The sequence below is a fragment of the Agelaius phoeniceus genome, chromosome 30, assembly GCF_051311805.1.
Source record: "Agelaius phoeniceus isolate bAgePho1 chromosome 30, bAgePho1.hap1, whole genome shotgun sequence".
NCBI lineage: Eukaryota > Metazoa > Chordata > Aves > Passeriformes > Icteridae > Agelaius > Agelaius phoeniceus.
Window position 1 is genome coordinate 6,582,577 of NC_135294.1, and position 12,767 is coordinate 6,595,343.

Genomic DNA, 12,767 nt, shown 5'->3' on the forward strand with positions numbered 1-12,767 from the left:
ACTTCCACAGATGTAGGAAAGAGAAAAGTTTCTCCTCAGCAAGAGTTTGTATGGGCTGGTCCACACTGAATCCTGGTCAGGGTCATGTGCCAGATTCTGCAAGGAAAGAGGCTCTGCAGTGCACAAGGAGAGGGCTTGAGGCTTGAGCCTGGCTTTTCTGCTCCCCTGCTCCATCCCCTTGCATCAGCAGTAGGTGCTGGGCTCTGTGGAGCTGCTTTGGGAGCTGAGCTGCAGCAGGAGCTGTAATAAATAACCCACACAGACATGCTCACTGAGGCACAGCCTGCCCACATCCAGGCTGCTAAATTTAGGTCCCTTCCAGCAAAGGAGCATGGCCAGAGAGGCACAGGGATGAGACAGAGCTGTCCTGTGAGCTGGAAAAAGCTGAGAGGCTTGGCTTACCCATGATAATAACAGCACGTTTGGCATCAGAGGAGACCTAAGGTGCTGAGGATAACACTTGAAGACAAGGAATCTCTATTGCAAGGCTGATTTCCCTCTGTCAGCCCTGTGACCATGTCCATGGCTGACCCTGGAAGGGTAAAACTGAAGTCCCTTTGCCTGAAGGGGTTTGGCTTGAGGGCACTGCCATTTATAGGGGCAAAATGAATAATTGTTGTGCAAAGACCCATCCTAACTGAAACCATGGCTGTTTGCGATGCCGAGTTCTTAGACAAGGAGTGAAGGTGTTGAAGAGCCAGAGAGGTGCTGTGGGAGCACGGGAGGCACGATACAGATCAGGAATCCCCACAGACAACACCGGGGGAGGAACAGGATTTCTCGCTCGAGGGTTTTGCTGCCCGTGTGCCCCGCGGCGCCGTTGCCATCGCTCCCCCCTCGGCCGTGCCCTGCTGCAGGCAGGAGTGAGAGACCGGAGCCTGCAGGCACAGCCGCTCTGCTGCGGGACTTGGACAGGGAATCCATCCCAAGCCGCCAGCCCTCCGTGTAACCCCTAAAGTGCAGTTTGGGGTTGCATCCCGAACGTGCGGGGCGAGGGAGGCTTCCCGGGAGCTTCTCCCCGCTCTGGATGGCACCCACGGGCTCAGGGATGGGCAGGGCAGGGCGGGAGCTCCCGCACGTCACTGCCGCGTGTCGCCAGGGCGGGGACTTGGCCACCCGGGGCAGCCACCGCAGCTCTGCCCGCCCGTGCCGGGGACCCGCGGGACAGCAGGTGAGTGAGTGCCAGGCGTTCTCCGTGGCGTGGGCACGGGGCTGCCCGGCTGGCGCTGCCCGGCAGGCGCCGATCGCCCTTTGCAGCGCTCGGCCCCGGGCGGGCGATGCCAGCGCTGCCGCGGGGCTGGGGCAGCCCGGGCCGGGCTGGGCAAGGACAGGGGGCGGTTTGGGATGGAGGAAGGGCTGACCTTCCCCGGGCACAGCGAGTGCGGGCTTTGGTTCCTGGTGGGTGCCGAGGGCACGGCTCGGGGGGCGCGCACAGGCTGAATGGGGCTTACAAAGCGGTAAGAATCGCGTTTTTATTCCTTCTGAGGGCGGTGGACAGATAAAGGTCATTGTGTGGGAGGCGCTGGGATAGCTCAGCTGTCTCGGGGCTCGTGGCAGATCCTGTCCGGGCTGCGAACTCGGGGTCCGACCCTGCGGCGAGCCCCAGCCCCAGCCCGGGCACAGCCCCAGCCCGGGCACAGCCCGGGGGGCTCGTCCCGCACACCGGAACAAGCAGGCAATCCCCGAGCAATCCCCGAGCAATCCCCGAGCAATCCCCGAGCTCTGGAAAAGCTCATCCGGCGCTGGGCGTGGGTCGTGTTTGGGTAAACGTGCACCCAACGTGGGAACTCGTCGGACAGGTCCAGGGTTTGCCTCACAAGGAAAAGGGTCGCCAAGCGGTGGGTTTCCATCCAGAGCCGAGGTGTAGGACTGGCAACGCTGCGAGCTCAAACTGGGAGGGGAAACGCCTGTGTTTATATCCTCTTAAGCTGTTGGAACTTTCCTTGGTTGTTCCTGTGTGTGTGCTCCGAGCATAGTCAGGAAAACCTGACTGTGTGCAAGCCCAAACTTGAACTGGCCAGCACATGTCATAGTGTCAGCACTTTCCTGATAAATCAGGTTTATTCAGCTTTTAGACAATGTTTGATATGGACTTAAAACTGGCTGTTTAGCTGATAAATCCTGCCAGGGAAAGATCATCCATGGAAAAAACATTGAGTAATGGGAGGGATGCCTCCTACACTTGCTCTCTGTCACCTGGGCACGGTGTTTTGAGCTTGTTCTCTGCCAGCTTTATTGTACCAGGCCTTTATTCTGGGGTGAAGCAAATAACATCAGGACCATAGCACTGGCTGGCTGACTCTTGCATGCACAGTTTAATTCTTCAAAACACAGAGTGAAGTATTGTTCCTGTCCTGGAGCTGTTTTTCCCTGACTGTGCTGCACACCAGGAATTGTGTTAAGCTGCTGAGCACTGGCAAATCTGCTGAGCAATTCCCTCTCTCTCTGCTTGCCAAAGGGTGGCTTAGGAGAGTTTCATTCATCGGAAGCCCCAGCATGAGCAGGTCCTGCAGAGCCCTTCAGCTGTGAGGGGGTTACAGGGGCACTGCGGGACAGCTTGGCTGAGCTCTCCCACCTGTAACCTCAGTGCTCATCTCACACAGAAATGCACCAGGAGCAAACCAGTGCTTGCAGACTGAGCAGTGGCTTTGCACTGCTGCCTTGCCAGTGCTCTGCTCTTTCAATTCCCAGTGGTGTTCCCAGGATGAAGAAATCAAGAGTCTTGCAGTCAATATTCAGCAGGGTATTTCTGCTATTAATGGATGTTGTGAGAGGATTTGCCTTGAGTGCAGTACATGCAGCCTCTCCTCATGCTTTGGTTTCCTTCTGCCAGCTCAGAATTTCCCTGCTTCCCTTTCCCTTGACCTTTATTTTGCCCTCTGATTGACTTGCTAAACCAGCCTGTCTGATATTCCTGCTTCTGTGTACAGACCAGCTCCATCACAAAAACAGCAGTGAAATTTGGAGCCCATCTGACTAAAGCAAATAAAATTGGCTTTTTACTTCCGTAGAAAGATTAGAGAAGAGCAAAGATAACTTTTCTGAGGTCTAGGTCATACCGTGATAGCTGGAATTTATGATCAATGAAAGAAAGCACACTCAGCACTAATAATTGATGTGTGTTGCCTGATTGCAGAGGGTGTAGTAAGGTAGAGGTGCACTCAGGAGAGTTACCTGGCCTGAGCAGCTCCTACCTAGGGCCTGAGCAGCTCACCCTGTGCATTCCTGGTCTGTGGGAATGCTGTGGAGCAGGAGCAAACACTCCTGGTCTTGCACAACTGTCTGGGCTGTGGAGAGCACCACGAGGAGAATTGGGGAGAGATGTCATTCACTGCTGGCACCTCTGCTTCTGCTTCAGGACTTTCATGGGAGAACTTGCGCAACCCTGGAATAAAACCACACATTTGGTGGGTGGACTTGACTTGCTGTCACCGTGCTTGCATCTTTTGAGTTTATTTTTTATGAATTCAACCCTACTGTACGTAGGTATCTCTTTGAGTCTGCCTTTCCAACTCCTCTGCTGCGATGCAGAGGAAGTGAACCTTGTCCTGGTACAGCCTGCCAAGGGATCAGGGACTCAGGAAAAGTTGGGTGTGCTCATGCAAAGGCTCTCTGATGGCAAACAAAACTGTGAACAGAACTAAAAACCCTGGGCAGATGGCAGGGAAGCTTTGGGGGTTTGGGAGGGTTTTGTCAGTTAAAACTACAGCCCTACAAGAAAGGACACAGTGCACCAAACTGAGAGGATGTTGAATATAAAATGTCCTATTAAGATGAGAGGGAAAGTCATTCTCCTGCCCAGTGCTCAGGTGAGGTTATCCTTTGTGTGCTCACCTACACCAGGGTGTCTCTGCCTCCCAGGCAGGATCCATGAAGGGTTAGGGCTGTGTGGGCAATCTCAGCCTGCTTATTCCTCAGCCTGCTTCATGCTCAGCCTGCTTCATCCTCAGCCTACTTCATGCTCACCCTGCTTCATCCTCACCCTGCTCATCCTCACCCTGCTCACCCTCACCCTGCTCATCCTCACCCTGCTCACCCTCACCCTGCTCATCCTCACCCTGCTCCATCCTCACCCTGCTCCATCCTCACCCTGCTCACCCTCACCCTGCTCATCCTTACCCTGGTCATCTTCACCCTGCTCACCCTCACCCTGCTCACCCTCAGGCTCTCACCTGCCAAGGTCAAAGCCATGTATTTTGGAGAACATGGGAATCAAGTCTATTTTCTTTGCTCCAGGACATCACTGTCTGCCTCTCCTCATAGCCTCAGCCAGGCTGTCAGACAGGCAATAGAGAATGCCATTAAATTAGCAGTGCTAATCACATCCCTCCCAGCCTGGCCCTGGCCCTGTGCTGTGTGATCAAAGCAGGGCTGGACACTCTGGGAAGCTGCCCTGGGTGTTCACTTGGGCTGCTCAATGCTACTTTATTTCTCAAAGAATTAGATGGTTATTTAACCAGCCTCATTAACCTTCGAGGGAAGGTGTATTCTATTAATAATTTGCTAGAAAACTAACACTCCCTGTGTTTTATTATTGCAGCTGTCAGTGCCCTGGACACAGACAATAACAGATTGAGCAGATCTGAGCAGGATGGTGAGTGAGTGTGTTTGCTGTGCCAGGCTGTGCCAAGCCTTTGCTCTGGCCTGATAAACGTGGGAGTGGAGCTCAGATAAGGACACAGCAGGAAGAACAGTCACTGTCTGCCCTTCATGGGGGTGAATTTATCACTTCTCTCTGCTTCCTCATTCTAGAGGAGAATGACCCACACATACAGGCTTTTGCCTTTGGGGAGTTAATGGAAAACCAGATCAGATATTCAAATAATTCAAAGAACATTAATTTCTCCAGATAAGCTTCCTAGGCATATTATTCTTTCCAGGTTGAGCCTACAAGGCAGCCATTTCTACGGTTGTTATTGCAGAATCTTGGAATGGTTTGGGTTGAAAGGAACTTTAAACATCATCCAGTTCCATCTCCAGCCATGGGCAGGGACACCTCCCACTGTCCCAGGCTGCTCCAAACCCCATCCAGCCAGGCCTGGAACACTTCCAGGGCCAGGGAAACACTTTTTGCCCATTGAATGTTAAGTGGTACTTTTACCACTGCTGATTTTCTTGGGAACATGAAGAGCTTTGCAAGAAAAGTGTATTTCCCCAGAAATTGCACTAGACCAAAGGCAGGAGAAATCTGTTTGTGAGTCACCATTTAGGGTAAAACACTGCACTTCCTGGTGTGTTATTTAACAAAATGATGGTCCTTGACTGCTCTTAGAGAAGCCAGGAATGGGGCTTTGCTGGGAACAGCTTCTTCTGTGATTTACATGGAAAACTGCTGGGAAGAAGCTGGACTGAACAGAGATGTCTGGCAGTGCCCTTATTTAGCTGGAAAACAGATTCTGCATGGGCAGCCACATTAAGGTATTTTCTCTTTTCAGTTGTGTCCCTGTAGCTTATTTCTTATGTGGCTGGGAAGTCCTGCTGGAACAAACCATTTCATTTTTGGAATGGATGGAACCTGGTATAAAATCACTCATGTTTGGAGGGTAGACTTTACTTGCTGTCACTTTCCCAAAGAGATGATTGCATCTTTTGAATTGTCTTTTTTTTTTTTTTTTAAATTCAGCTCTACTCTGTGAATGTCTCACTTTGTGACTACTTTTCATAACTCCTCTCCTTTGGCTTTAGGCAACAGTCAAGGGTGTCTCAGCTTTCAGTGCTGAGCAAGAAGCACAGGCACTAAGGAAGGCCATGAAGGGCCTTGGTAAGTTGTCTCCCTCCACTGCTGAACTTTCTTTTTTAGCTCTGCTGGTTGGGAAGGTTTTTGCTGGTGGTTTTTTTGGAGGGGAAGTTCAGCCATTTGCATCACCTCACTGCCTTGTGAGGGCACTGGAGGGAATCGGGCAACTCGAACCCCTTGGAAATCCAAGTCTTGGCCACAGAAACATCTTCAGCCAGGCTCTTGTTTTCTCTGTCTGTGCTGTGGTGCTGCTGGGCTGAGGCCCTCGTGCACAGATGAGACCCAGGTTGTGCAAGGACGTGTGTAAGGTTGTGTGGCCAGTGGCACACCCTGGGCAGGGCCAGAGCAAGCCTCTGGTTCTGCTACAAGCAGCTTGACTGGTTCTGTTTGGTTCCTTCCAGGCACGGATGAGGATGCCATCATTGAGACCTTGACCAAACTGAACGTTTCCCAACGTCAGCAAGTTCTGATCACCTATAAAAGCACTATTGGCAGGGTAGGTGCTCTGCAGAGATCAGTGTGTGCCTCTAGTTGGGAGATGGGGATTTTTTGGTTGTACCACTTGGGTGAAATGTGAAGAACATCCCAGTCTCCACAAGAACAGGATTGGCACTGAGCACAAGCTTTCCTTGGCCAAGATTTTTTGTTCTTGTTCACTTCAGAGTAACTGTTCACCCAAAAAAAGCATTGAACGAGTTCTTCCTCTTCTCAAAGGCCCTGTCTTTTTCTCCTTTCTTCTCTTTCTGATTGCTAGGATTTGATTGATGACTTGAAGTCTGAGCTGAGTGGGAATTTTGAAAGGGTGATCATTGGTTTGATGACTCCTACCATCATGTATGACGTGCATGAACTGAGGAGGGCTCTAAAGGTTTGGAAATCCTTTTTTATGTTATGACTTACGGTCAATTCAGTATGCAATGCCATCATTATATATGAATTATTAATTTCTTATTAAGCCATAGCTAATAAACAGGAGTCCTGGCTGTCACAGTGTTGTCTCTGTGATTCCCTAGGGAGCAGGGACAGATGAAGGCTGCCTGATTGAAATCCTGGCTTCTCGCACCAACGCCGAGATTCGGCACATCAACGAGAACTACAAACTGCGTATGTAGCTGCTCTGCAATTCCTCACTGGCTCAAAAGCCACCTCTGTGTGTGTGCAGGGCTGTGTGGAGAGGCAGGACAAGGGTCTGCCAGCACCAGGGACTAGAATTACACCCAGGAATTGAGTTGATGTCATGGGCTGGGGTGGTTATGTCTGTCAGCCGGAGGTCTATGCATGGTGCATCTTTTGCCAGTTTTATCCTGGCTGTGCTTCTGAATTTTGCCCTGCAGCACTCAATATGATGGCTGGATTGCTGTGATGAAAGCCAAGAAGGGCAAGGGCATCCTGGCTTGTCCTAGTCACAGTGTGGCCATCAGGACATGCCTGTCCCCCAAGGGCATCCTGGCTTGTCCTAGTCACAGTGTGGCCAGCAGGACATGCCTGTCCCCCTGTGCTGCACTGCTGAGGCAATTCAAATCCTGGGGACAGTTTAGGATGTTAGAAGAAGGTTCTTCACCCAGAGGGTGGCTGGGCACTGGAACAGGCTCCCTAGAACAGTGGTCCCAGCAGCAATCCTGATGGAGCTCAAGGAGTGTTGGGCACATGGTGGAACCCCTGAGGATGGTTCTGTGCAGGCCCAGGAGCTGGACTTGCTGATGCTTGTGGGTCTGTTCCCAGTCAGAAATCCTGTATCCTGTGAGCTGTTGGTAACAGATGTGCTCTGTGCAGCAAATCCCATATCCTGTGAGCTGTTGGTAACAGATGTGCTCTGTGTGTGTGTGTGTGTGCTCTGGCAGAGTATGGCTCCACCCTGGAGGACGACATTGTCTCTGACACATCCTCCCTGTTCCGCAGGGTCCTCGTGTCCCTGGCCACGGTGAGTCCAGGGCAGGGCAGTAACAGGGGTCAACATCTGCTGGGCATCCCTCACTCATTTCTTACCTGAAAGTTTGCATACAGATGCTCACTTTGTGAGCCTTCTGTCAGGCTTGGAGAATTTCCTATAAATCCATTTCCCACAGAGGTGCTTCAGGCTGGCTGCTGTTTCACTTCCCTTGTATTTCACCTTGCCAGCACTTCACCCCAGCTTCTGCAGGGAGAGCAGCCTCACTCTGCCATGCCTTAATCCCATATGCTCTTTCTATTAAAGTGGATGGCTGCCTGTTCCAAAAAAAAAAAAAAACAATCACATCTGAATTATGTTTTGCTGTATTTGTAACTCATTACTCAATGTTAAGAGTCCCATTATACATCTCCAGTAACTGGTTTTGAATGGGGAATTAGCAGGACTTACTTCCATTAGTTGCTCTGTTGAAATGAGTTTTTCATCCTTGTATTACTGCAGGGCAACAGAGATGAGGGAACATTTGTGGATGAGGCCCTTGCTCAACAAGATGCTCAGGTGTGTAGCAATTTGCTCCCTGGTAAGAACTGTCTGGGTTTGTATGTGTGATGTGTGGTGAATCCCTGCTGTTTATAGACCTCTTTTTCTCAAGGTAAATGAGTAAACCTGAAGTTGTGCTAGTCAGCAGTGCCCCAGGTGAAGACTTGATTGGATATTAGGAAATATTTTTCCCCCAAAAGAGTTGTCCAGCTCTGGCACAGTCTGTCCAGGCAGGGGTGGAGTCCCCATCCCTGAGGGGATTCAACAGCCATGTGAATGTGGCACTTGGGGACATGAGTTAGTGGTGAACTCAGTGACCTCAGAGGGCTTTGCCAGCCCAAATGGTTCTATGAGTAAAAATCTCATTATATACACCTGGTGTCCTCAGTTAACCCCGCTTTGTTCATGTCTTGCAGACCCTGTATGAAGCTGGGGAGAAGAAATGGGGAACAGATGAGGTGCAGTTCATGTCCATCCTCTGCACAAGGAACAGGTGCCACCTGCTCAGAGGTAGGACCTCTCTGGTGTCCTGGGCTTTTCCCTGCTTTGAGGACAGTGCTTTTGTAGGAGCTTTTTACTTGTTCATTAACTGGTTGTGATCCCTTCCTGAGACAACAGATACTCTCAGGGCCAGTTGATCCAAAATGGGAGTTGAGTAAAACACCCATCCAACTTCCTCTAGCCTGTGAATTGGAGATAATGAAGTGTGTCTCCCATGGGACAGAGCTAAGCATAGAAACTGTCTGCATTAAAGAGCAGTTCTGGAAAATCCTTGCAGCAGTGGTAGGCTAATTAGCAAGACAGCTGATAATTAAAATGAATTCTTTCTGAGGGGCAGCCCTGATTTAGTTACAATGTCAGGGTAATGGTGCAGTGTTTGTACAGGCTCTGAGGAGCTTGATCTTGCAAAGTGATCCTCGGGGGGTACACACTGAAGCAGCTCACTGGGCTCTTTTATCCAACTCTTCCCCCTAGTTTTTGATGTGTACAGAGTGATTGCTAATAAGGACATCACAGACAGCATTAAATCCGAGATGTCAGGAGACCTTGAGGATGCTCTGTTAGCTGTGGGTGAGTTCCCTGCTTTTAATCTTTGTCTACAAACTAATTAAATAATTAAAGATACTGTCTCTTGCCCTGACTGTTTGCACAGCTTCAGGAGGCACATTCTTTTTCACTATTTTACAAGCCACAGTGTTTTAATCTTTGCAGATGCAAAGGCCTGGTAAGAAGGCTCTGTGCTTTATATTTCTCTGCCAAGGGATGCTTTGGCAGAGGGCATTTGCTGTGTGGAAGTTTTAAATCCTTAAAAATATTTTATTGCTGTGCATGGACACATCAATTGACAGCAGGTCACTGACTCTGATGTCTGCACTGTGCTTGTTGAGTTGCATTTTTACAGAATAAATATCTGCACTGAGAAAGTGCTGGAAGGGTTTGGAAGACTTGATCCTTCAGTGTTTATTGATTTTAATTATCTTGTTCTTGTCTCCCTTACAGTAAAGTGCATGAGGAATAAACCTGCTTATTTTGCTGAAAGATTGTACAAATCTATGAAGGTAAAGAGATTTTGCTATTTTCCCCCCTGCCTCTCCATGCTTAAGTCAACAGCATGACAGCAATTAGACAAAAAGAAACTGTGTTAATTGGGGGAAAAATGAAAGAGGTCTGAGGTTTTCTGTGGATCTCTTTTCCTTCAGGAATCTCAGAGGTTTTCTGTGGAGCTCTTTTCCTTCAGGAATCTCAGAGGTTTTCTGTGGAGCTCTTTTCCTTCAGGAGGCTCAGAGGTTTTCTGTGGAGCTCTTTTCCTTCAGGAGGCTCAGAGTTTTTCTGTGAGCTCTTTTCCTTCAGGAATCTCAGGGGTTTTCTGTGGAGCTCTTTTCCTTCAGGAGGCTCAGAGGTTTTCTGTGGAGCTCTTTTCCTTCAGGAATCTCAGGGGTTTTCTGTGGAGCTCCTGTCCTTCAGGAATCTCAGAGGTTTTCTGTGGAGCTCTTTTCCTTCAGGAATCTCTGAGGTTTTCTATGGAGCTCCTGTCCTTCAGGAATCTCAGAGGTTTTCTGTGAGCTCTTTTCCTTCAGGAGGCTCAGAGCTGGCAATGGATGCCTGCATTAATGCACAAATGGTCCCGTCAGGAGTGGGTTGCAGGGCAGGCCAAGGCTCGGTGCCTGTCCCTGCGTGTCCCTTGTGTCCCCAGCTGCTCTGTGTCCCCTCAGGGCCTGGGCACTGATGACAGCACGCTGATCCGGGTGATGGTGTCCCGTGCTGAAGTAGACATGCTCTACATCAGGAGGGAGTTCCTGGCCATGTATGGAAAATCACTCCACTCCTTCATTAAGGTGAGCTCGGAGTCTTACACACACCTGGGTTTGCTAAGCAGCACCAAGGACACCCTCAAAACAACAGCTGAGGATTGTAGAGGAGGTGGAATTAAGGAGACTTTACATTTATGTACTGAAAATCTTCCTGAATGTTCCTGGTTATTAAGTTGTCAAAGAGGATACAAACACTGCAATAAGTCATTTATGGTGAAAGGAATCCTGCTTGCCATGGAGCTGCAAAACTAATGGTGTTCCCTTTTTCTGCTCTCTCTAGGGAGACTGCTCAGGGGACTACAGGAAGGTTCTGCTCAGGCTGTGTGGTGGGGAGGATTAAAGGAGGCCTGGGGAACCTGCTGGGTGATAGGAAGCAGCTGATAACAGAATGATTTAGGTTGGAAAACACCTTTAAGATCATCGAGCCCAATCATGATAAAGATTTCTTTCTTTTTTTTTCTTTTTTTCTCCAATGCCTCATTAATTACTCTGATTATTGACCTAGGTTAGTTCATGTTCTGGTTAGATAGTGGCCATTCTGGTCGACCCTTTTGATACACTTTTATGCTTGGAACACCCATTTGCCTACTAACTGGGCTGGTGAAGCCCAACTTGCACAGAATGCTGTAACCAAAGGTATAAAAGTTGTTTCCTGAGCAGCTGCCCCTCTGCTGTTGTGCTCACCAGCAAAATGCATCAATCAACTAAAGCAAACCTGAGAGTGAGAGGCTGCACAGGGAAAAGCCAACCTCATTGGTACATGGAGACTGCAGAGCTGGGTTTGCTCCAGTTTTTCAGCAGAATTAAAACACAAAGAAACCAAATATCTAAAATACAAACACGTTTACATGTTAACTTGCCTCTGTTAGTGTGGAGCATTAACAGCCTGGCTGTGCTGTGTGTATATATTGCCTGTAGGCCTGTAGGTGGGGAATTGTCACTGGTGACATGAGAAAAACCTTTTTGTGCCCTGGTTAGAGCAGCCCTGTGTTTTTGGTCTGTCTGCTGGATCATGGGAGTATAAATAATATGGGTTATATTATAAACCCTGCTGTGGATAAAGTGATGTCATTGGAATTGTGCCTTTTAAGGAATGACCTGTCCCCAAACCCCACATCACCTGCCTGGTGCTGGGGCAGCTCCCCAGATTTTCCTGGGACACGTCCCCAAATGTCCCTGAGGTGGCTGCCCAGAGCCACCTGGGACAGCTGCCCACATCTCCCACACTGAGTGGCACCTGCCCCATGTCACAGTCCCAAAGGGGACCCGTGTTTGTGCTGGGCCTCACGTGGGTGTCCCCAGCAGAGACTTCTCCCCCAGACCCTGCACACTGCTCACTGTTTGCACTCCAAAAATGGGACCCTGCTTTGGCTTAGCAATGTATTTTTTACTGCTGGTGAATAATCCTGTTCTGAAGGATCCTCCCGAGGCTGCATTGGCAAAGCTCCAATGCTGGGGTGGCTACACCCCAATTCCATCCCTCCTTTTCCTCTAAAACCGGCTGGACTGGGAGATGCCTCTGTGGCCTCCAATAAAATAATTTTCTTCTTATTATCTGGGCTGCCTTTAGAGACACATTCCTGAGTTTTGCCAGCAGAGGAGGCAGAGCTTTATTCGGTTCTTCTGAAGGGGAAAGCCCAGCACAGCAGCTGCAGAGGTGCTGCCTGGGGTGGGTTTCAGTGCCTTGGCTCAGGTTGGGTTTCAGAGTGTTGGAAAATGAATAAAGAATTTGTTTCTGTATTTCCCGTTGCGATGGTGTGTTCTGGGAGGGGACACAACGAGCCTCTGGATGGGGAGTGGCTGCAGTGCTGCTTCTTATGCTAATTCATCCATGGTTTTAGTCTTCTTTGTATCCTTTTCCTCCGGTAAGGACTTTCCAATGCATAAACTCAGTCTGTGTCTCTGCTTTATCTTCTGGTTTCTGGAAATTGTCCTTGTCGTCCACACATTCTCCAGTCCAGATGTCCAACCTCAACAATACATTTCTTTCCCAGGTTTTGTTCATTGAACTCCATCAGAGTTTGTTTATGTTTCAATAAGTTTCAGTAAGTTTCAGTAAGTTTCAGTGAGTTTCCCGAGCTTTCTACTAAAGCAGCTTATGGGAACTTTGCTAAACGCTGGCTAAGAGTAATTTAAGAATAAAGATAGATAGATAGATATGGATATAGATATAGATATATGTAGTGCTTTATTCTTAAATATATAGATATATACTATATATAATATAAAAATATATAATATAAAAATAAATATTTATAATATATAATATATGTTATATGTTATATTATAT

General features: G+C 49.0%; 1 protein-coding gene across 1 annotated transcript; it reads left to right on the plus strand.

The window, feature by feature from the left end:
• The first annotated feature begins 322 nt into the window (after positions 1-322).
• ANXA4 (annexin A4) lies at positions 323-12,217 on the plus strand. The gene is made up of 13 exons (XM_054650518.2): positions 323-1,171; positions 4,541-4,594; positions 5,686-5,761; positions 6,139-6,233; positions 6,492-6,605; positions 6,751-6,841; positions 7,579-7,658; positions 8,127-8,183; positions 8,582-8,675; positions 9,141-9,236; positions 9,666-9,724; positions 10,379-10,501; positions 10,758-12,217. The coding sequence occupies exons 2-13, from the start codon at positions 4,592-4,594 to the stop codon at positions 10,815-10,817; spliced, it is 948 nt and encodes a 315-aa protein (XP_054506493.2). The 5' UTR covers positions 323-1,171; positions 4,541-4,591; the 3' UTR covers positions 10,818-12,217.
• The last annotated feature ends 550 nt before the right edge of the window (positions 12,218-12,767 follow it).